This window comes from Notamacropus eugenii, chromosome 4 (genome assembly GCF_028372415.1).
Source record: "Notamacropus eugenii isolate mMacEug1 chromosome 4, mMacEug1.pri_v2, whole genome shotgun sequence".
NCBI classification, from domain to species: Eukaryota; Metazoa; Chordata; class Mammalia; order Diprotodontia; family Macropodidae; genus Notamacropus; species Notamacropus eugenii.
Genome location: NC_092875.1, coordinates 104,910,648 through 104,936,575, shown reverse-complemented (window position 1 = coordinate 104,936,575; position 25,928 = coordinate 104,910,648). Strand labels below are relative to the sequence as shown.

At 38.8% G+C, this 25,928-nt stretch overlaps 1 protein-coding gene across 1 annotated transcript in view; it reads right to left on the bottom strand.

Annotated features, from left to right (window-relative positions):
• Nucleotides 1–740: 740 nt before the first annotated feature.
• Nucleotides 741–25,928, bottom strand: part of ZFAT (zinc finger and AT-hook domain containing) — a 291,294-nt gene continuing 266,106 nt past the window's right edge. Inside the window, 1 exon segment of the mRNA XM_072603001.1 lies at nt 741–2,180. Coding sequence (XP_072459102.1) covers nt 1,941–2,180 — 240 coding nt within the window. The 3' untranslated portion in view covers nt 741–1,940.

Genomic DNA, 25,928 nt, shown 5'->3' with positions numbered 1-25,928 from the left:
CTACTGAATATCCTGTTGGAGATCTGGGATCAGATAGTCCTGCCTCCACTGTTGCATGCTTCTCTAACTTTGGAGGTTTTTTTTTTAAATGAAATATATAAGACTAGATAAATGTGTCATCATTACTACAAACAGAAAAATGATTAGTAGCTATTATTAAACAGAACGAGACAAAAATTAAAGAATTCTAGGATGGGAAGGGAATTTGGATGTCATTTAGTGAAGTTTCTCAACCTTGTACCTCTCCATTATGTGGATGGGTTGGCCACCTCTGGATCTACTCCCATTTGTCCATTTTACCTTGTTTGTCTACTGTGATCCCCACAGGCGAAAGCAAACAAGAGCCTTGGATCAAGAATTAGAAGATTTGGCTTTGATGGGTGGTGCTATGACTTACCAGCTGTATGATTCCAACCTGATCATTTATGATCATAGGGTCTAGGGCTGGAAAGGATCTTAGAAATCATAAAATTCAAATCAATTATTTAATAGCCGAAGAAAATGAGATCAAGAGAGGTTAAATGACTTGGAAAAAGGCTGCACAGGAATTCCGTAGAAGAATCAGGATTTGAACCCAGGTCTTTTTAGTCAAAATTCATTACTCTTTCCATTATATCATGGGATTCACTTTCCTTAGTTGATCTCTAAGGTCTGTATTTATGCTGTGATGTTCCAGCTGACAAAAATTTGGATCTGGATAACTAGAATTGAAGTTTGATCAAGCAATAAAACATAACAAAGTCTTTGTAATGTCAATTTATTGTTGCTTTCAAATAAAATATTAAAGAAAGGTGCATTTTCATTCCTCTGGAGGTAGCAAATAATGTACCTGGTAGAAGGAACTAGAAGGAAACATTATAAACCTAAAAAAAGTAAAAATCTGAATTATTTTAATGGGAATAAAATAATTGAGAATTGCTTTTCAAGTATCTGGGATACGGACAAGTACCATTTGCATTTGATGCTAAAATTTATGATTGGGATCATAAAATATAAAACTGAAGCTACCATGATTTAAATGGGAAACAGGAAAATACCCAGATAGTTATTTATTCAATCACATTCCCTTCCTGACTTACCACTCTTGCCAACACTGCTGCTACTAGCCAGTGGCTCTAAAGGTGCATTTAAAAGAAGGGAGTGAGAGGGAAGAAGCAAAATAATTCCAAGAAGAAGTGGTAAAACACTTGTTAGTGTGAAAAGTTGACTAATTCTGCTCTGTGCTCTGTTTATTTGCTAAAAATGTCTGATCTGCTTGAATTGAGCTGGAACTTTATGGATAAAATAGTAAGTAAAAAGCTAGAAACCACTCCCTCCTCCCCTCACCCCATTCCCCCTCCCATGCAATAAGGTTCCTCAAAATTCATCTTCTGTCCATAAGGCCACTTGTCTTAATATTGTGGTATATCTTCCACAGGAGAATCTTCTCTTTGATAACTGGAGAGAAAATGGGCATGTTACACAGGGATCTACCATCTGGCTGCGGATTTATTTGGAGATTTAGGGCAGATTCTGACTAGGGTTGAAAGTTTTTTCTTAAAATACATCTTACAGCAAAAAATGGGCATTTCATTTTTTTTGTGTGTGGCATGGAGGGAGGGGACATGGGTAATGTGCAAAAGTCTTTTTAGAAGCAAGCTATAGAAGGCTGAGAAGATAAGGAGTAAGTAGCTGCCCAGAGAGCTAGACAGATCAGTAATTCATCAATAGCCAGACTAGCTGCTAGTAGTACGATGTAAGAAATGCTGGTGCAGGATGGGATGAGGAATTGGAAAATTTTGCAAGTGGGGGTCAAGTTTCTGTATCTATATCCACCAGGGACACATACTAGAGGCACTGAGATGTAGTTGTTCGCTTGTCACCTCTCTTAGACTTCTAGGTTTTCTCCTCTGTAAAATGAGAAAACTTAATTAGCCCTAAACATATGAGCCCCTGGTTCTCTAGATGTCCTGGGCTGACTGCTCCACAGTCTGTTCCTCAACTGGCTGCAAAGCCTCCTGCACATAAACGATGAACTCAGAGGCCTCTCCTCCTTGGGTGTAGACGGTCACCGTCTCAATTCCTTCTACATCATCAGAAGACACGACCAAGTGGTGCTGCTCAGCCAGCTCCACTGAGGCTTGCTGTAGGGTCTCCTGGATCATCACAGTATGGTTGGCACTCTGTTCCTCCTCAGTCACCTAGGGAGAAGTAGAAGGACAAGGTCACACAGTTTCTAGCTGGGTAATGAGTGAAAATATACCTCAAAAGGGTTTGAGAATTTACTCGAGGCATAAACACACAGAAATCACTAGGGATGTGATGTTCTGAAACAAAGAGCTTGTCAAGGTCCCTGCTGATAATTTATTATTAATCCCTTTAACTGTGTGAAAGACATGTATGCAGTTTATCATAGGTGTCTTTATTTTAGTAGTTCAACTATTTGTGAGAAGATCAATACCATGCTAGAGAGATGCACAGACTCTCTTTCAAGGAATGATTATGCTTGGGAGTCATCAATCAACTATAACGCCTCAGGCATCCTGGGTAGAAGAACAGTGTGTATAAAACAACTGATAAAGTGCTGGGGAGGCCATGTTCCCAAACATCAACTATAACTACATGGTATGGGATGAAATGAAGGAAAGACCTCCATCCACCACGTGGAAGACGTCCTCTGTGCAAACCCAAAGACAGATAGTATAAACAACTCAGTCCAGTGTCCAGGGTTCCCCATCACACAGCACCATTTGATCTCCATTCATTCACTCGTTCAACATACATTCATTAAGCACCCATTTACTATGTATAAAACATGAGGATGAGTTAAAGGAGACTGTGATATTTAGATAAGGAATGATTTCTGACTTTTGTGGAGCTTATAATTAAATGAGATTAAATGGCAAACACTGAAAAGGGAGGATAACAACAAAAATGACTAAACAGTAAGAAAAAGAAATTGAAGAGGAAGCAGGAGTGTTCCCTTGGAGAAGAGAATACATTTAAAATAAATGAAGAGGCCAATTCTTTGTCCCTTTTTACTGAAAGAGATTAATAAACTTAAGTTGCAGCAGAAAGAATTTGGGTTGTTGGTAGTGAACTGAATTGGACATGGCAAAGTGATGGGCATGAGTTATTAAAACGTGCTGGCAAAAAAGTACATAGCATTACTTTTTCTGGGTTTTTAAAAGAATTATTGATATCACAGAGATCTCGAAAGGTCACCTGTTCCTTCAGGCAGGCTCACACAAATTACGCCAGTCAGGCAAAAAGCTACCCTCTATTAAAAAAAAAGTCTCCACAATTTCTTTTACTAACCCATTCTAATCTCTGAGAATATTCATACAGAGAAAAGTATGCTTTCAAAAGGACAAAAATCCCTGAAGCTGTAATATAAGTACCTTTGATGGTATCTTTATCCTCAGTGGAGACAAAAGACCAGCAGGTCAATAGCCTCCACAGAAGATTTTTTCACATTATTGGAGGCTCTTATTGAATGGAATTGCCTGTTGCAACCAGAATGATACCCTCTCAACAAACTCTTTCATTACTCATCTTATTTTCAATCCTTGAATAACAGGATTGTGTGGCACAATGAAAATAGCTTTGGATTTAGAGTTACACTGAGGACAGTATCTGGATCCTGGCCATACAACATCTCTATGCAACCTCAGATAAGGCATTTCTCCTTTCTAGGCCACAGTTTCTTCCTCTGTGAAAGGAGAAGGTCACATTGGCTAATATCTAAGGTCTTTTTTATCTGTAAATTATTTTATTCCACCTTTGTATTTCTTCTTCCAGCAATAACAGTCACCATATGTAAAGTACTTTAAGGTTTTCAAAGCACTTGAAATGTATGTTCTCTTATTTAATCCAAACAACAACCTTGTGAGGAGAGGGGCCTGAGATTACTCCCACTACACAGATGAAAATACTGAGAGGTTAAACAATTTGCCCAGAGCCACACAGGTGAGTGAGGTAGGATTTGAACTCAGACCTTCCTAACTCCATGCCCAGTACTTTAACCATTTCCCTCCTCAACCCCCAAAGCCCCACCAATTCACTCTTAGAGAAAGGCCTGAAGTTAACACATGAAATCAAAGTTGTTTGAGGGTCAAGCATAGTTTTCCTTTTTCTCCCCTTACCTAGTGCAATGCCTGTCAGACTGAACGGAGAGAATCTGAACACCACAGGATGACTGACAGTGATTAATATGGAACCATCATCACCTGATGATTTCTACTATTACTCTTTGGTTTATTCATTCCCAGTATCATGCTTTTGAGATTTTGTTCTGGAGCTGTGCAGAAACTGCTTCCTCCAAGGCAGATCAGCAGCTTACCTGGTATCCAAGGCCTCAGAGGCTTAGGGGCCCTGAGAGATGAAGGGACTCGTCTGAGGGGTGACTTGGATGTGGCTCTTCCTGACAATGGGGCTCACTCTCTATCCACTACCTCAAGCCTTTGTCTTCACAGTACTGACATGAGTACATGACTCTGCTTCACAAATCCTCACTTCTTTCCCAAACAACATGGCAATTGATTGCCTTTTATTCACTTTCTCTTTTAGTGTGGAGACAATGGACTAGGCAACAAGACCTACAGAACACTCCTTCCAGAACTGTGGTTTTATGAAACCATACAGGAAATGACATGAGGCAGAGGTAGGTTTATCCTCAAGTCATAGAGAAAAAAAAAGGAAAGAAAAGAGGTCTCTCTGGTAGTTCCCTCTACAGTACGGCTGGGCTTGGAAGGAATGTGTCATCTGGATACAGACCGACTAACAAGAGCCGCACAGCTGCCCTGAGCAGGAGAAACCATTCGTACATTTAGCCTGCCTTCCTTCCAGAGTGAACAGACAGAATTTTATTGTGTTTCTCTTTCACTTGACTGAGAAAATGTACTTTGAACTGTGTCTTTAGAAGAAATCATTGATTTATTTCCCTTTGAAAGAGAGTAACTGACAGACTAGGGAGAATGGGGAAAAATGAACTACAAAAGCATTTATCCTCTTAACTATCGATGAATTCCATACATAGGAAAATACAGTGTAATCAAATACAATTTCTGCCCAGTCTTTTAGCTCTGACATTTGGAAACAAGTCTATAGTCGCATAGGTAAATACACGACATGATGCTAGCTATGAGAACATATGGTAAACAATCATTCTGATCAACTTTTACACATTATGGTAATGTCTGGATAAACATTTCCCACTCCCATCCCCACCTCTTGCAGGACAAGAGACTGTTTTGCAAATGCTCAAAACATGGAAATATTTATAAGCAAAATTAGCAGTGACAAAAGAAGAGAGAGAGCCAGCCTTGGAGTCAGGAATATCTTTATTCAAGTCATCTCTCTGACATATGTTGTTTCAATGACCCTGAGCAAGGCCCTTAACCTTCTCTGTGTCCCCAGGTGACTTTCTAAGACTTTGAGTTGTAAGTCTTGCTTTAGTAAAAGGAGCTTCCTCATTGAGAGTTGCTTCTCTCAATTAAACCAAAGGTCTAGACCTTCTCCCCGCCAAAAAATTAGTGGCAAAAAAAAAAATCTTAGCTGGGTAAAAACCTTAAACTATAACATAAGTACTTATGTACTGTAGATCCCAGTCTCAGACATTATCAGATGTGTGATAATCATCAAGTCACTTAACCTCTCATACCCTTAGTTTCCTCATCTAGAAAATCACTTTTATTGTAATTTAAAAGTAGGGGAAAATAGTTTTCTTCTGATGCCTTATTAGAGGATGCAGGTGTGATCTGGGGTTCTTGAAGGCAAAGTATGTGGACCACAGGCTCTTGACCAGTCTAAGAGGCAACATGACATAGGGAATAGAAGCTGTACCTGAGAGTCAAGAGACTTGGGGTCAAGTCCAATAAATAAGAATAGAGCTAACAAACTTTTCAAACCTTAAAGTACTAGCAAAGTGCCGGTTATTAGCCTTAATAATTACTAATAATTTTATCAGAATCACTAGCTATGTAATCATGGGCCAGCTGAGTGACTGAACTTGTCTGAATTTACTTATTTAAAAGATGGAGAGGTTGGATCAGATGACTCCTATGATCCCTTCCAGGAGTGCGTGCGTGTGTGTGTGTGTGTGTGTGTGCGTGTGTGTGTGTGTGTGTGTGTGTGTGTGTACACACAGAGAAAGATAAAAAGAGAAAGAAAAGGAGTGAGAGAGACATCTGTAAGATATATTAAAAAGTCACATAACAGCTTCTGTCTAAACATTTCAAGTCACTTTATACACTACACAGGATTAGTAACAGAAGTGAGTCTTCATAGAATAGGCTTGCTCTTACAAAACAGTTCAAACACAAATTTTCGTTAAATTAATACCATTAAATGCAAAATGTACGAATAACAGGAAAGGGGACCTAAACACAGTAGAACCTCGGTTTATGAATTAAATTCGTTCCAAGATTCTGTTTGTCATGCAATTTGTTCGTACTGCAAAGTGAATTTTCCCATAAGAAATAATGTAAAGTCAGATGATCGGTACCACATTCCCAAAAATATTCATATAAAAATAATTATCTATAATTTTAAGTAAGTTTTTTGTCCCTAATGTGCCTGAAATACAATAGCAATGATTAGTACATAATATAAACCGAAAATAAAATAAATTAACCTGCACTTTACCTTGGAGAAGAGTCATAGCTGGCATAAGGGACACAGGAGGGAGGAGGAGGAGGAGGAAGGGTTACTGTTTAGAAGGAGAATCTCCTTCTGAGAGAACATCGAGAACATTGGGGATTTCAAGGTTGGAAGTGTTCTCTCTTATGCTACTTTTACTAAAAGTAAGACTACCATCTTCATTTATTTTTTGCTTTTTAGAATCACTTTCATGTTTTGACTCACTGATTTTTTTTCCTTTACATTCGCTTCTGACTAGGAGTCTATCTAACGACATTTGTTTTTGACATTTTTTCAGAATGTGTTTTGCATTATTGTTAAAAATATTTCTGGCTCTGATTGCTACAGCCTTGTTTGGGTGATGCTTTTCAATAAAATTTTGATATTCATACTCCAAATTTCTGTTTGTTCTGGAAGGCAAATGTTGTGAAAAATTTTTGCTTGTCCAACAAAGCATATGTAAACCAGATTACTCGTAAACCAAGGTTCTACTGTAGTTTAATTTGAAGAAGCACATTTGACTTCAAAGGTATCAATGAGAGTGTAAAAGGATGCATGGCTAGAAAATGTTTCTGGGAGGGTATACATTTTTTTCCCAAAAGGAACAGAAAAGATAAAAGGGAGATGCAATAGCTTTGCATATTAAAAAGAAGACCCACATGAGAAAGTTCAGGAACTGGATGGGAGAGAAACAGAAGCTCAGTAGAGAGATTTTGGCTAAAGATCAATGGAGGTGGAAACAGACACAGTTCTGTCATCAAAGTAAAATACTAAAGACCACCTGGAGAGATGGAGCAGATAGATGAGGAGTTTGGGAAAGAGATTACAAGACTGATGTGATGGCATGGTAGAGCAGTGATAGGGAACTTTAATTACCCAGACATCTGCTGAAGCTTAGTCTCTGCCAAAAGTAGAGATGCTAATCATATTTTTGGCTTACTGTACTGATAATTTCACCTTTTCAAAGGTAGTAGAACCAACAAAAGGAAATTCTGACCTGAATGTGATTTCTACCAAGAAGGAGGAACTTTTTTACTTTTTCTGGAGAGGAAATAATGAAAACCTTGAAGGGAAGTGAGTATTCTACCTTCAACTTTGTGACAACAAAGGAAGAAGACAGAAATAGCCTTGAAATACATCCTTGATATGAGGAGACCAGATTTCTACACTGGGGTAAAGAGAAAGGTAGACAAAAAGATACAATGGCTACCCAGAGTAAACATGGAAACAATACTAGATACCACAAAACTTAACTTTTATTTTGCTTCTATTTTCTTGGCAAGGAAAATAATTTTTTAATTGAAAAAACTAGAAGAAAAATGCCTTACAGGATGCTGAAATTTATAAGGAAGGGGATAAAATAACATGCTTCTGTTCTTGTTAAATTCGTAGCATCAGGTATAATAAGTCATAGGGCAGCTAGGTGGTACAGTGAATAGAGCATGGATTTGGAGTCAAGAAGACTCATCTTCAAGAGTTCTAATCAGACCTCAGACACTTATTAGCGGTGTGACCCTGAGCAAGTCACTGCTGCCTCAGTTACTCATTTGTAAAATGAGCTGGAGAAGAAAATGGTAAACCACTTCAGTATCTTTGCCAAGAAAACCCCAAATGGGGTCACGGAGAGTCACCGACTAAGCAACAAAACAACAGCAAGCTAAGTGCTAAGCCACCAAAAGACCTGCTGAATGTGACTGCCATCTTTCAAATGTTATGGAGAATGCAAGAAGTCCCACAGGACTTAAAAAGGGCAAAAGTCTTCTGGATTTTCAAAAAAAGAGAAAAGGATTACAGACTAATAAGCCTGACTTTGATTTCTGTCAAAATTTTTGACTATACTATAAAAAGGATATTAGGAAAGGAAAAAAGTATATAGGCTAATTAGAAAATGGCATATAAGTGTAAATTTATATGTGTATGCATACAGGTATAATGTATAATATGCATATGTATATATGCACATATGATATACATAAATATTGGGCCTTTTTCTCCCCATAACCTTCATTTGCAATGATATCTTTCTCCCAATCCCTACCCAGCCAGTCACTCATTTCCTTTTTTGATAACATTAATTAATTGGTAGATTATGGGAATTGTGTGAATATACTTTATTTTTAGTTTATGCAATTTTTGTGGACAAAATAGGGAGTTATGGGTCAGGTGACAGTCAAGTTCTGTTTATTCTGAATCACTGACCATCTGGATGGTCAGCATAGCAGGGGGTTGCTAGTAGAATATCCCAGGGCACTGTTTCTGGCTCTGTGATGTTTTACTATTTGTATCAATGATTTAGTTAAAGACATTACTGACATGCTTATCAAATTACAGAAGACACAAAGCTGGAAGGTATAGTTAATATACCAGATGGCAGAGTCCGGATCCAAAAAGACACCAATTTAGTAACTCAGCTGGTTAGAACATCAGACTGAATTCTTTTCTTAAAATAAACTCTATGATGCCATCAGTGTGGAAATAAAAATTGTGGCATCCAAATTTGTACTACAGATTGGTAACTCATGGGCAGCTTAGTATTAGAAACTTATGTAAGAATTGATGTTAAATAATTTGTCCATAGTCTCATGGTTAGTATTAGAGGAAAGACTTGAGTTGACTCCAAGGCTAGCCCTCAATCCACCATACTACACTGAAGTCATTAGGCCAAATAGAAGATAAAACTTAATAGGGAGATATACAAAGTCTTCTAGCTGGGTTTCAAAAATTCACTTTCACAAATACAAGATGGAAGAAATGCAACAGGGCAGGAGAATGCCTGGAAAAAGGCTGGGGGTTTTCAGTGGACTACAAACTGAATATGAATCAACAGAGCAACATGGCAGTAAAAACATACAAAAATAAAAAGCCAAACAACAAACTAATGGAATCTTAGGTGGCATTAAGAGAGGGACAACAGCCAGAACAAAGATGTCTTTCTGCACTCTTACATGAACAGATCACATCTATTGCACTGCATTCCATTAGGAGTACTGCTAAGTTAGAGAGTATCCCAAGGAGGGGGACCAGGATGATGAATGGCCTTGAGATCTTACCACTCAAAGACCAGTTGAAGGTGCTGAAGATATTTAACTTGGAAAAGGGAAGACTAAAGGAGGAAATGCTTACCATTTTCAAGTAAACAGAGAAGTATTAGGGCAGAGAGGTTAGCCTAGGTTTGGCCCAGCTAGGAGCAAAGAATAGTAATTGCAAAAAAAGAATGATTAAACTTGAAAGGAAAAAACAAACCCTTCTTAACAATCAGATTTATCCAGAAATAGAAAGTGACTATCTCATTTTCAGGCAGTGTAGCACAGTGCATAGAGTGCTGGCCTTAGGGTTAAGAAGACTTCAGAATCCGTGTTATCTGAATATGAGTACAACCACTGACCTCACTTTCATCATCTGGGCAAATAAAAAAAGGAATAATAACAGTTACAGTGTCTACCTCCCAGGGGGGTTGTGAGGCTAAAATGGGATAATACATGTAAAATACTTCATGAACTTTCAAGATCTATATAAATACTAGTTAGTTACTAGTTACTAGCACCACCATCACCACTGTCAGCAGCAGCATCATTACCATATCAAGAAGTAATGGGTCCCCCTTCACTAGAGGTCTTCAAGCAAACACTAGAAGGCCACTTAGAGGACAAGTTGTAGATAGACTTGTTATTCGTGTAAGGGTAGAACCAGATTGGTTATGAAGGTCTGGTCCAATTTGGACTTTGAGAATTAGAGTTCAGACATAAGAAAGTTTCTTCTTCTATCTGGAAGACTTCTGTCTCTATGTAAGAAACTCTGCCATATTCCCCCCAAGTGGGAAAGTGTGGACCTGGTCAAGGCTGTACCTGTTGCCTGAGGATCAGTCTAGGTAAGAACAAGACATCCTATCATAAAGAGCTACAATGACCCAAATTCCAGGGTCACAGAAACTCAGGAAAGAAAGAATAATGAACAATAGTCCTAAGTCCCAGTTCTGCAGGAAGAGTGGCAAAGTGGTAGAAGGAGGAAAAAAAAAGGTATGATGATCAAAGTTTTTACATCTTACACAAAGAATAATTTAATTACAGGTGGTTTAATGGAATTCTTCCCCAAAGTCCCCCAAAAGCTGACATGCTATTGGTGTCACTGATCATGTCACTGCTGACAATCTTGTTTACAGGTCAGAGTATGAGATAAAAGGAAATTGCTGCTACTAATAATAACAATGATGATATTTACATAGTTTTTAAGGTACTGTAGGTACACCCCCCACTTGATAAAGATACTAAGGCTCAGAGTCAAGTGACTTGTCCAGAAGTGGAAGGCTGGATCATGAATTTTACTTGGAATAACAAATATGGTAGTTGGTGGGATTGGTTTCATCTTCTGCCCAAAGGAAAAAATAACTATTATTTTATTTATAAGACACTTGGCAGTATTTACGATAAACATGCACAAAAAGTCACTATCAAGACAACTGTAGCGTATGCACTAGCATCTGTTGTAGACACTTGAGAATCAGAAAAAAAAAACTATTAAAACTGTATCAGTTCCTACAAGCTAAATAATCCTGTATCTTAACGCTCGATGATTTTAATACAAAGGTACACATATGGGGCAGTAACAAAATCGATTTGGAAAAGATGATTCAGAAGTAAGGAAGGGAAGAGAGCAAAGGTTTATGGACTAACGAGAAGACATACATCTGGAAATTGCAAAAGCTTTCTTCAGATGAAAGGTGTAGAACCAAGTAGTCAAACTCAGGATCTGGGGGCAGCAAAATTCTTAAGAACAGCCTGAACCAAATTAAAACATAATTGGGAAATGTTTTAAAAAATGAATAAAAACACAACATAGATAATTTTTACTTGGGGCTTTCTATATTAATACATGGCCCACAGGGATACATTACCGTTTGAGTCTGACACCTCTGGTGCAGGACACAGCAATGACTAAACAATCTTAAATAAGAGATGGCTGCTCTTCAATAGGGAAATGGTTTCTGAATCAGCTTTTTGTGGACAATAGGACTATCAATTTATAGGAACACAGACTTAAGCCAATCCCAAATCAGAAGACGGGACAGAGATATGAAGAAGTTATGCCATGCAATGACAACAGCTCCAACCTGACCTGTTCAAATAAATTCTTGGAAAATAAAGGAAAATACATCAACATGGATAATCATCTTTATTTTCAGTATAAAGTAACTGCTTCAATACACTGGCCAAAACATTTCAGAACTTCTTTGCATGTGATGCGCTTGCCAAGTGATGACAACATGCCAAGCAATAGGAAAAATAAAATAGCCCCTGCTCTCAAGGAGATCATGATCTAACTGGAGAAGACAGACATAGAAATGTTTGACTATAAGGTAGATGAAAAGATCCACAAGTCCTAAGGATGCAGTAGCAGGTCAGAGAACAGTGCTGAGGAATCTAGAGGACAAAAGGGCAGGAGGTAAGGCTCAGAGGACTGTTGGATACACTGGTAAACAAGGTCAGGTTGTTCTCCATCCCTGTGGAAGGTTGACTTGTAATTAGTGACTCATCAGCTCATCCCTCCCCACCTTTGTCCCCCTCCCCACAAATTGGATTTGGCAGAGCAAAACTCAGCTTAATGTGCTCTCCTCCAACAAGTTATCTCCTGTGTATGTGTGAAGATAAAAGAAAATATTTTTTGATAAATGTAACAAAGACCTAACTTTGATGATCCCCTGAATATTGACATCAAATGCAGTATGCTTGTCACAAGTACTTGTCACCATTATGGAGAATGTCCAGCATGGAGTCCAAATTGAAGGGAGATTCCTTGCTGAAGTTCCCTAGATATTGCTGTTGGCAGATGATATTGTGCTGACTGCATCAAACTTGAGTATACTATGGAATTTCCCCAACAGGAACTATAACCATTTAAAATAATGTAGACTGTTTACAAAGGAAAAAAATGAATAAAGTTATATTGGACAGATTCTACATGTGGACAACGATCTGGGTCCAGAAATGAAAAGCCAGAAAATAGTGTAATGGTTTGAATTTGGAAAATCATGTAGAATTTGCAATAATCACAAGCTCTTCTATTAAATAACAAAAACCCCTATCTTTTTCATACCAGTATTCTTCCTGCTATGCTATATGATTCTGACACCTATATTATTTGTAATGGGATATCCTGATATTTATGCCAATCACACATTTTTTCATTCATTGTCCCCTGTATTATTTGTAATTTAAATTTTTTTGAAATCTTAATTTCATTACTTGAGGCAAAATACTATCACTGGGCAAAGGCTGGTTTTGCGTAGGAGGAAGATTAGTCTGGATCTCATTGAAAAATTAGATAATGATTCAATGACCTCTCCACTACTCTATGCTACAAAATCCATCTACGCAACACTGATGGCCTAATTCAATCAACTACCTATCTAGCTGCCTGTCATAAAACGGGTAACATGATTTTTATCCACTTTGTATTTCTTATGTGATTGGTTAGACTGTTTTCATTTCTATTATTATATCATTCTCTCAGGAGGCTTCATAGAGTTCCAGACCTTGATGAAACTAGAACAATTTCATCTGTAAGTGGGAGAATGTAATGGCCCTCACCATCAGTAAAAAATCCTTATTCTATACATACACTTTACAGAGGGCATCTTCGACAGTACCAGTAAATACTTCTGGCAAAATATCTCCCTACCTCACATTTAGCAAAATGTCAATCCATGACCATTGAACAGTTACATGAAGTCATATCTGTCATGGAGTCTTGAATAGCTCTATTATGTGATATACACCCTGTCTAAAGAGTGCCATCAAAGTCACATTTTATTCTACTGAGTCAAATACTTTCTTGACATAAATAAACACAAAAGAATGTTATGTTCTCTAACACATTACAGTTTCTTGTGCAGAGGTAGAGAGTACTATTGTAAACTGACTATATATTTGAATTTCACAAATACAAGCATTATCTGATTTATTAAAATGTTTTTCTTGACATCTTTTCTTCAGAAGCAGAGTTTATTACATATGGCAAAACAATTCTGTACAGATAAAGGAGCATAAAGATAAAAATAAAGACAAATTTGCAGATCAGTAAGAGTGAAAATTATTCATCCCACCAGTCCACAACTGCCTGTTTAAGCCATTCTTTTTTCTTCCTCACTTAGCTAGTCATGCACAGGTTGGGTATTATACTCCCTATTATACTTCACAGTAGGAATTATTTGGTTTTTATAGAATAATTAACCTCTAAGATGCAGGCATCTTTTCCCCCAAAACTGTACCAAATACTTCTCACAGCAAGGATAACAGCAGAAAATCACAGTCAACGAAGTCTCAAAAATTACCACCTAAATCACGCATTGGGAAATCCATATTACCCCCAACACTGGCTAAAATAGTAAAGTGAATACTTATCAGGCGTGGCACAGGGACATCCCCAGTAATGTATCTCCATCCTGCACTTAATGCCTTAGGCCAGTCCCTCAAGCACTCTGTTTCTATCACCAACTGTCTCATTGCCAACTCAACCAAATCACAAAGACACAGCTACCCATCTTGTAACAACTGAGTCCATAGCTCTCCAAATGAGAAGACTTTCCTTCTTTTTTTAAGCTGAAACAATAACTTTTCCACTTTCAAGATCTTCCCTTTCCTCCTCATTCTGACAGTTAACCCCTTAGTTGTTGTATCCTCCTATGTGAATGGTTTTAGTTAGGGAACAGAAGACTCAGCTGAGTATTGGTCACTGACTTCAAACATCTGAAAGGCAGCTATGCATACCAACAGGGAGAAGGCTGCAGGAAGGCAAAATTATGCTCAAGACAAGGAAGATTTCCTAATGATTTCATTAGGAATTAATGATCACAAGAACTATCCCCCAGTGGAATGACCTGCAGTGATATCTCTGTCACTGAAAAATCTTCAAGTGGAGGCTGGATAACCACTGGTGGTGAAACCATTAGAAGGTCAGTTCCTTTGGATCAGGAACTACTATTTTAAAAAATCTTTGTAATCCCTTTCCTATATGGAGTTTTTAAATAGACAGTGGGCACTTAATGAATATCTGATGAAATAAAATTAAATGTCCCAGAAGGGATTCATTCACTGTATCAGGGTTACACTGGATAACGACAGCAAAGGCAACAATTAATAATGATAACTAGCATTTATAGGGTGTCAGCTAAGTGCTTTACAAATATCTTATTTGATTCTCCTAACAGGAGGCAGGTGCTATTATTGTTATCTCCATTTTACAGCTGAGAAAACTGAAGCAAAGAGAAGTTAAGTGACATGTCCAGGGTCTGAGGTCAAATTTGAATTCAGCACTCTACGCACAGATATCCAGGATATCTGAAGGAACTTCTGTCTCTAAGATTCTGTTGTTCTAGGTCAAACCTTGGTTATTTCCTCCCTAGAAGTCCCTAGGCTCTGCAGTTTGTCAACACTGTGCTGTTTCTCAAAATACCAGATCCTGGGAAAACAAGAATACATAAAGTCTGTGCCACGCTTTCCAGTACTTTACATCTGAGGGAATGACAAGTAAACAAATGGCTACAGTATGAGTCAGGTGAATGTGAAGGAGAGAGTCAGGAAAATGATCACATGTAAATTTGAGATCATACTTACCCAACCTGGGAAATCAGTGGTATAGCTAACAGAAATCTGACTTTGAAAAAAAATGGTTTAAGTCCTAGCTCTAACACCTGAGAGTATGACCCTGGGCAAGTCCCTTCACCTCTTGGTACTCTTAGAAAATTTCTAAGACTATAAATTTCAGATAAAGTGCCAATTTATATTGGTGGAATGTGTTTCCTCTCCTAGGAGTTCCTTATGAAACTGAAATCCCTGGTCCAGTCCATATACATCTCCCTCTATTAGATACAATACCAGGAATTCAGCTGGCAATTAATACTTATTGGTTCAAACCAAATGATGTAAAATGGTCATAAGATGGGCATAATCAAGGTAGAAAATGCTATATGAAATCTAAGGAAGGAAAGCTTGTTTCTGGATGGGGGATCAGGGAAGGCTTAATGGAGAAGGTGGCATTTGAGCTGAGCCTTCAAGGATGGGCAGAATTTTAATAGCCCTTCAAATGTCCTCTGAAATCCAATTCGCTCAAGTACATTTCTCTTAGTTTTATAAAATATATCAGCTGCAGTCCCTCTTTAGGCTGTCAAATGCCAAGGAGACACATCCAAGGACACTATAACACAGCAAACAAATACTAATTGGGGTAGAAAGTGTTTTATCTCACAGTTAAATCCCCCAGAGTTAGCTGTGATGAGAAGGGAGATTGCTCTTCCAGCACAAGCTATTTAAAAAGCTCTTGTAGGAGATGTAATAAATCGCATACACTTATAAAGCACCTTTCACCTAACGCTTTCAAAACATTTTTCAAATAACTTCTCACATAGGCTTCACACAGGCCCATATCAGTGGGGCCAGAGAAGGACGGCACATTCTTTGCAAGCTGAATTAGCTAAATGCAAGTCTAGACTTTTGCTATTGATGATCAGGCATCTGGGTTTCCTTGCATTAGTCAAGTGACGTCAAACTCTGCACACTCACTGAATTAAGCCTTCAGCACATATATAGATAAAGAAAGGTGAAGAAAGTAAGATAAATAAACCTACACCGGCAGTAAAATGAAATGAAATTCAGATGACATTTATTGGAATGACATTAGTGTAATGTCGATCCAACTCTATACACTGAACTGAAAATGGTTACTAAAGAAACCTCGATCTACCTCCTATTTCTCCCTTCCTCCCTGTGTTTATTACCCTTGTCAGGCACTTGGAAGATGATTAACGCCTTTCCTTTCCCAGAATCTAGTTTGCAGCATCTCTTTAAAAGAGTGACAATCCCTTATGTTGAGTTGAGAGGAGAGGGGGGAGATAAGACCACATTGTTTTTCTTTAGGCATTCACATTTCAAGTGAATGTTTAAATGACTTTAACTTGTTTCCTATTTATTAAAATGTGTCTTGGGGCACAGTGCCTGCCTAAATTTAATTTACATCCCTGAAATTGAGGACACAGCAGGGCAGCTAGGGAAGGAATGAAAGGAGGTGGTACAGTTTGTTCTTTTAATGGTCTTTCTCTCTTGTTCTCAGGCTTTGCATACATGACCTTCTGGTGTGCACCCACAGAAATGAGTGGTATCAAACAAGTCTTAATATTTCGGACCTTAGAAAGAAGACCTTAGATAGCAAACAAGGCAGAACATCTTCCTCAACTTCATCATTGTCATCACTAACATCACTGACAACAGTGTATTGTAAAGGGAAGTAGATCTGTACTTAGATATCAGAAAGTCTGAATCCTGGCTCTGCAGCCCACTATATGACCTTGGTCAAGTCTCTCCCTGGGCTCCAGCTTCTTCCTCTATAAAATGAGAATCATAGACCCTTGAGATGTGAAGCAACTGTAGAGCTCAACCTGTAGCTAAATAAGAATCTCCTCTATGACATGCCCACATACTCAACTAGTGATCCTGCCACCTTCATATGAAGACTTCTGGGAAAGAGAAGCTTAAGCGAGTACCTCCACTCCTTGAGGTAATCCAGTCCAAATCTGGATCACTTTAAGTGTTCAGAAGTTTGTTCTTACATAAAACTCAAGTCTCTCTCTTTGTAACTTCTGCTCACTGACTACTCCTAGCTCTGCCTTCTCGGGCCAGGCATAAAATGTTTAATTCCTCTTTTGTAGAGATTCTTTCAGTTTCTAAATCCTGTTATCAGTGATAACAGCAAGCATTTCTTGAATGTCTTGATATAATGCCTAGCACATAGTAGGCGTTTAATAGATGTTTACTTGGTTGACTAGTTACAGACCACTATGCTAGGCACAAGGAATACAAACAGGCCGAGCTATCAGTGCCCTCAAATATCCTTTAGTCCCAAAGACTGCCACCTGCTTTTCCAGTACAATAGCTGGGACTTGCTTCCTTCAAACCCCATACCCCACCCGTTCCAGTTCATTCCATCTGTAGCCTGAGCAATCTTCCCCATGCATGTATTTTGTGAGATAAAAGAATCACAGAATTTAAGAAATAGAAAAGCCCTTACAAGTCATTTGGACCAACTTGTATGTGAACAAGAATTCCTTCTATAATATGCAGAAGTAGTTAGCAAGGTTCTATTTGAAAATCTACAGTGAGGGGAAAACTCATACACAACTTCTCAGCATAGATCATTATTCTTTTAGATAGCTCTAATTAGTAGAAAGCTTTTCCTTATACTGACCCTAGGTCTGCCTCTTCCTTCCTTCCTTCAATCCTTGCCTTTCCTTTCCTTTCCCCTCCCTCCTTCCCTGCCTCTCTCTCTCTCTCTCTCTCTCTCTCTCTCTCTCTCTCTCCCAGTTTTTCCTCCAATTAATGAATCACACAGCAGCTGTGATTTGCTCCCTTTCCAATGTGGGTCACTGTCCTTAAACTAACCAAATATCAGAGGCTCATCATATTGATGTCATATTTAGTATAGACACCTACTGAAGCTCAGAAGTCCCACATTCTAGAGATCCAGGCTCAAGATTATAGCTACGCCCCCCACCACTACCAGCCTCTGTTAACTTCCATCTATTAGGCCTGGTTTTACCCTTTTGGACCAAGTAGAATATATCTAATTTTTATTCCAACGTGACAGAAAGTCTTTCAAATGCATGAAGGATATCGTGTTTCCTATTAAGTCTCTTCTTCTCCAGAAAAAAAAAAATACCCCTAGTTCCTTCCATTGAGCCTCTGTCAAATGTTCTCCAAACCAATTATTTTGATTTCAATTTTCTGGATATTCTCTCGTTTGTCTATGAATTTCCTAAGATAAAATAGTTTTCTATTTAAAGGTCTCCATTGCTTTCTTCATGCCTGCAGTAGAAAGCCCAAACTCCTTTGCTTGACATTCAAAGTCATCTATATCTGATGTCAACTTACCTCCTCAAATCTATATGAGAATAACCCACTACCACCACCAATATCAAATAATTAATTCCCACATAAAGAGTATGTATCCCATTCTTTCTTGCCTCCATTTTGCTAATTTTGTTCTCAAGACTAAAATATCATCACCCACACCTACCCTCCACATCCTGCCTCACAAATATGCCAATTGAATACTTATCCATCTTTTGAATTCTAACTCAAATGCTGCTTCCTTCCTGAAGTCTTTCTGGATCCTTCCAAACAACAAAGGTTTTGTTGTTTTTTTGGACCTCATAAAGCCCTTTGCTTTGTACCTTTCTAATTCATTTATCAGAGGCAGTATGATATAGCAGACAAAGTGATGATCTTTCAGTTCAGATCCTACCTCTGACACTGACATGCTCAATGAACATAGCCAAGTCATGCCAGGACGATGTCCAGTGAAGAAGGACTGATTTGCTGGCTACAGCTGGGGACTGGGAATCAGGTGTTTGTGAGCTTACTTTGGCATGCTAGTAGAGTGCTCTGCTACAGAGGCTAATGGCTGCCTGGATGTATCATCTCCACTGACACTTTACCATCTGTGTCACAAGCACCACTATAGAGCATTTAGGGGGAAAATTCCCTTGTAGCACTCGCCTTTCCCAGTTTTCCTCCCTCCAGTCTGCCTCACCATCATTATCATAGATTCATCTAGAAACTGGAAAAAAAAAATACTCACCTTTCAATATATGATTAGCTATGTGACTACATGGTACTTTAATTTCTTTGAGATTAACATCCCAGCTTTTTTTCCAGGTTTCATTTAAATAGGACAGTCAGGATTCTAAGTGGGTCACAACGCTTTACTCTGTGAAACTGACCTGGTCAGGTATCTAAATACCAAAAGTACAAAAAGGGAGTACTTAATCCAGTTCTAAACATCCATATGTGCACAAATTACTCATTCAAGTAAAAAAAAAAAAGAATATATTTATTTAAGTATGTACTGCCTTGATATCTGATTCTAGTATGGAAGTTATTATGAGTTCTGCAAAAAGAGGTCAGCAGAGAACAAGTTCTGAGAGGTTCTACCAAGCTGGAAAGTCTCTAGATGCACTTCAGCAGCTTAATTTATCTGCCATCTAAGGGCCTGCTTAGTTAAGTACGGAAAAGTTCATTACCAGACCTGCTGCTAGATGATACATTTCTCTGGCCATGTTGATCCCTGAAACAGATTTTTACAAATAGAAGACAAGTAAGATTTATAAGTCCCTTTCTTCTGTTCTTTTTACTTCTAGTTCTGTTTCCCACATTTGAAATTACTTTATTCTCTCTATCTATTTTACACCTTCTCCTGCCCATTTTTTCAAAGCACACCTTGGATCTGTTCTCTTTCATGAAGTCTTCTGTAATTAAGTAGAAACATGAAGCATATCCCCACTTTAAAGGGTTTGTTCCTTGGACCTTGAGTGCTACTTATTAACTATGTAATATGGGCTGACCTCTCTGAACCTGTTTTCTTATATATTATGGGCAATTAAGTTCATTTAAGAAGCTGAAGAAGTGTGCAGAGCAGAACCAGCAGGGTGAACAAAGGGCCTTGAGTCTATGTCCCATTAGTATTGGTTAAAGCAATCGAGACAACTCAGGGGGAATACAAGTGTTTTTAAGTATTGAAGGCTGTCAGGGGGAGAAAGGAATCATTTGTTCTGTTTGACACCAGAGGACAAAGTTGGCAACAACAGATCAAAATGCAGAAGCAAATCTAGACTTAATATCAGGGGAGAAAGAAGCAAAAAAGACTTCGTAAAAATTAGAGCTGCCCCAAAGCAGAACAGGCTGCCTAGAGAGGTTGTGAGTTACCTATTTCAGAAGCTCCTCAAATACAGAACAGACAACCACCTGGGTATATTACAGTGGAGATTCTTTTTGTGTACGGGTTGGACTAGCCAGATGGTTGCTGAGGTCTTGACTAACTCTCTAATTCTGTGATTTTTAATGTTTGTAGAACCTACCCCTCAAAGTTGTGTGAGTAAAATGCTATATAAACTGCAATCTCTATGCAAATGGAAAACGTATTTTCTTTGTGTTTTAGAATGGGGATGGAAGAAAAGTGACTTCTCATTGCATGGTTTAGTTCAACTGTCTCAAACTCAAACCTTCCAAACAACAAAGGTTTCTAACTTCATAGTATTCATTTGTACTACTATTCTCCAAATCTTTGTTTTTCTTCACAAAGACTGACTGGTCTGTTGCAACATTTCTATGAAAAAAAGGCACTGCAAAAAAAATGTGAGCTACCTCTTATGACTCACTGGACACATTATAAGCTATCACTTAGTGGGCCACATTAGGCAGTAGATGCCTCTATTGTATACTACTAACTGTTAACACAGTAAGTTCCTTAAAAAATGTATGTCAATTTTTGATAAATCAGGTCTTATGTTTCCTTTCAAAATGATTAATTATCAAAGTCATGTGAGGCATAAAACAGGAAGATAAATACTCACCAAATGTGTTCATCTTGTCACTCTGTGTATCTTTTACAAAGTCCAAACAGAAGAACAGTAATGACTGCATCAAGACCCAGAAAACTACTTGGCTTCCTCAATGAGAGCCATGACTTCTCTGAAGAGATGGGCCTAACAATTCATGGAAGAAAAACTAAATGGATAAAAAAATGTCTATTGACCAGCCTATGACTGGAAGCTTACTCCAATGAGTTAGTAACTCAGTGCATACATCTGAGAGGGGATCTATAGGACTAGAATTAGAGAAAAACAAATGTAGGCTGTATTGCATTTGGGAAAACATTCAGTACTTTTAGTGATCCCAAGTTGCTCCCTTGCAAAAACAGCAACCTTTGTATACACAGATGTTCTCTGGAGGAAGAGATATGTTTGCAAATCTTGGCACATAAATAAGTGAAGAATCAAAGTAGCTGGTGACCTAGTAAGTGCTTCTTATATATGCCAGATACTTTGCTAATTAGTGAAAATGCAAATGAAAAGTACATAGTCTTATGCTTCAAGGAACATAAATTCTAACAGGTGAAAACATCAAAACATATTTGATAAAAACTGAACAAGTCACCTCAAAGGAGACAGCACTAGCAACTGGAGGGTACCCAGGAAAGGCCCCCTTGAGGAGGCAGAGCTTGAACTAAGTCTTCAAAGATGCTACAGTGCTGGGGATGGAAGCTCAATTCCATGTGGACAGTCTCGGGCGGGTAAAGGTGGGAACTTCTAAATCTTAGAGTTCTCACGAGGCCCCCCAGGAAACGGCTGAGAATCGAGGTGAACTGAGCTATTTCGTGTATTTCCGCCTCTTCCCATGAGAAACGTGATGGGAGAGAGCTCTCCCCGCCCTCGAGATTGTCCCGGATCTGGGCACACCCATTGTTACCTAACAGGCTCGGTATTGACGTGTAAACTACGCGACGGGAGAGCTTAAGTAGGGTCAGGAAAGCCTGAAAGTTCTCTTGGGTGGAGGGGCCACATGTGAGGACAGAAGGCTCCGCTTTTCCTCTTTCCTCTCTCCCCTCCCCCTCTCTCCCCACTTACACTTCTACTTCCAATCTCTTACCGTAAGATCTTTGCCTCCTTAGGAGATTCCTCGCTCCCTCCTAAGGAAGAATTCCCCTGCACTTGTAACTTGAACCCTGAATAAAGCTCAACCCTTGTTCGACTCTGATAGGTCTCTTCTCTCATACGAGTATCCGGTTTGGCCAGCCGAAGACCTCCGATAGAGGTAAGGTAAGACTCGGGTAGCCCACAGGCCTCTAGGCCTGGCACTACAGAGTCTAAGAATTAGGGTTGGTGCGGAGAGTGTTTCAGGCATGGGTAAATGGGTGAGTGGGAATTCAAAGATACTGTGTGAAACAGCAGAAGGGAAAATATCACAATACAACAGTCAGAGAAGAGGAGAGAGATGTGTTAAAACATCATTAAGACAGAATGGTCCATGTTTTGAGGAGCTTTGAATGCTGATGTGAGGAGTTTATACTTGATCCCAGAGGAAATAGGAAATGACTGGACTGGAGTGACCAGTAGAATGATATGGTCAGACCCGTGCTTTAGGAAAATTACTATGGCTGCTGAGTAGCGAATGGAGCAGAAGAAGAAGAGGCTTGAAATAGAGTCCCAATCACAAGGCTACTGCAGTAGTCCAGACAAGAGGTGATAGAAGCCTGAACTAAGCTAAATGGTGGTTTTCTGAGTGGAGAGCAGATGAAAGATATGGGAGAAATAAAGCTTTTTGGCAATTTGCAATCCTGGAAAGTGGCCTGAGGCATTGAAAAGTCAAGCAACATTCCCAGGGACATGTAGCCAGCATATGCCTTAGACAAGACTTGAACTCAGGACTTCCTGACTCTGAGACCAGCTCTAACACTGAAGAAATGGCAAAGGAGATAGGCTCTTCATAGAGTAAGAATGAAGAATAACTGACAGATATTTCAAATATTCCACCAGGACCACTCCCAAATGGACAAAGACCTACATAAAGTTCTCTGGCATGTTGAATGGATCTCTGCAGAAAGAACATGAAAGACCACAGACCAGAAGGGTGCAGGATGAAAAGACATGGATAGAGAGTGACCTGCATCTTTGAGGGCAGGGACTGTCTTCTGCCTTTCTTTGTATTCCCAGGGTTTAGTCTAGTGGCTGGTACATGATAGGTGCTTAACAAATGTTTGCTTATTTGACTTACTGATCTACAAGTTTATTAGAAGGACTCATACAAGGTGGCAGAGAGGCTCAAATGAGATCATGGATGTGAATAAATACCTGGTGTTGCTGCTGTTATTCTCATTATTTTTAAGGCCAAAATATTTTCCTAATTATTGCCCAGACTTTTTATACACTGGATTTTCTTAAAGCCTAACACTCCCAGTGTGTATGTAAGGGGACAGGGAGCGAGAGAATGGTTGAGCTACTACATTTTCTCATACAGACAAGGGTCGCTTCTCAGGTGACTGGACTTTTCTATAATATATGGTAGAGAAAGGGAAATTAGTCAATATATTTCATAGATACCACTGTGATAATTAAGAATTAAAGCAAGAAAACTAACTGATATCTCATTATGGTATTTCATGCTGGCAAAACACTAGACAGAGTCCTTTTGGAAAGCTTACTTTCTCTTCTCTTTCTTGCCTCCCACTTCTCTCTCTAGCTCCCTCCCTTTATTCCCTTTATAGAACTATATGTATATATGCAGTGTAGGGTGTGTTCAGGGGGAACCAGTACCTTTGGTGTGATGGCTGCCTGGCCCTTTTCAGGGCTCTTTCCACCTTTGGTGTCCACCTGTTCCACCTAACTGTCACTTGTGGTTCCAAGAAGCTACAGCATACACAGTGGCCACACCATGGTAAGCTGTTTTGGTAGATGGGCCAAACCATGTTGAGGGTAACCAAGGGGTCTCCAACCCATTGGTGAGTTAGGAGAGTGTCTACTCCAAGCATGTGAAGATTTCCTCTGGTGGAATGGGCTTAGGAGAACAATTTGTTCCAACAGCCATGAAGGCAGATGAAGCAGGCGATGTGGAGTGCTTAGAGCTTGGTTAGACACTGAAGACGACAAGGTCATCCACTACATCCTGAGCCACTGCCAGCCATCTTGACTCTGTCCTGCCACTGGACTATGATGACTCTGGAGGAGAGAGTAAGGCTGACGACTTCCTGCAACTCTTCCTCACTTAAATCCAATTTACGCACGAATCAAAAGACATCACCCATACCATTTCACTATTATGCCTCAAAGTCCTGTGGTGACAGGCAAGTGATGAAGCAGCAGGTACAGATACATTGGGAGCTATAGTCACAACCAGGCGGCCCAACATAGGGTCATTTCTCACTGCAAGCAGCAGTAGGACTCAGCAGTCCCCTGGGTGTCTGAGCAGCCTTTAAGGATCGCACTGCTCACCTCCTGGTGTGAGGAAGGGGGCTAGAAAAGGTGCCCTAAACATTGTCTGCTTACTCAACCCTGGCCTGATTACAGTGGCAGGCAGGGAATTCCATTAGGCAGTTGAAACACAAAAAAATGTACAAAAAAAAATGTATGAAAACATCTCTTTAAGTGCCATTATGAAGTTCTCATTTACAGAGTCCTAGAAGATTTAAAGTACCTTCCTCTCAGCCCCCTTGGAAGGTACATAGTGCAAGTATCACGAGTCTCCATTTTATAGCCAACAAAACAAGTGGAACAGATAAGTGAAGTGATTTGTTTAGTGTTGCACAGCTTCTGAGTGTCAGCACCAGGATCCAACACCAAGTGGTTGCAGTCTAGGACCCAAAGGTTTCCTTTGCTTTTTTCCAAAAAATAATATTTTAAATGTATTTAAATATATTAAATAAATAAATTAAATATATAATATATACATATTATATAACATATATAATATATACTATAATAATATATAATAAATATATTTAAATTAAAATAGTATTTTTTTCCAATTAGATGTAAAGATAGTTTTCAACACTCCTTTTTATAAGATTGAATTCCAAATTTTTCCTCCTTCCCTTTCCCTAAGAAGGTATGCAATCTGATATATGCTATACATGTACAATCATATTAAACATATTTCCACATTTGTCATGTTATGAAAGAACAATCAAAACAAAAGGGAAAAGCCACAAGAAAGCAAAAAAAAAAAAAAAAGAGAGAGAGAAAATAGTATGCCTAAATGCTTCCTTTTCAAAGGCTATAAAAATCAATCCCTATATACACATAGCACAAACTCCAGTTTGCACAGACAGGAACATCTCATGTATCACAGATGCAAGTACAAAGATATATCTATCTGGTTACATTATGTAACTGGGACACATACAAACACGAACACTCTATAAAGTCATATCAATGTAATTAAATGGAAAATAGAAAAAAGCCTACTCCTATGTACAGATAGATGCACAAAAGCACACACAAGTACATCTATATACTCACAATGCCACACACAAAAAAATGTTTATATTTGTGCAAATAAAAACAGAGCAGAACACTGACTCTTTCAAAGCTCCGGAAAACTCTCTAAGGCTATACATTGCAGAGAAAGTGCTGACCTAAAATGGCAGAGAAATTTTCTCCATCTGGGAGTTACCAATACCACTTAAATCCTAGGTTCAGACCCCATTCTCATTCTAAAAGGAAGTACTTTCTATCAGTCAGTTATCCACAAAGGAATGAGCTGTTTCTCAGAGCAGTGAGCATCCAATACTTGGAGGTATTGAAGCTGAGGATGGTTGGATATGAAGGAGATTTCTCTTCCAATGGGCAGGAAGTTGGACTAGATAATCTCAAAGGAATCTTTAAACTTCAAGATTATATTATTTTTGAAGATATGAGACAGTTCTCAGACGGCACCAAACCACTGTCTTTAAAAAAAAAAAAAGAAATACCAGATTGCACAGGAAGAACCTTG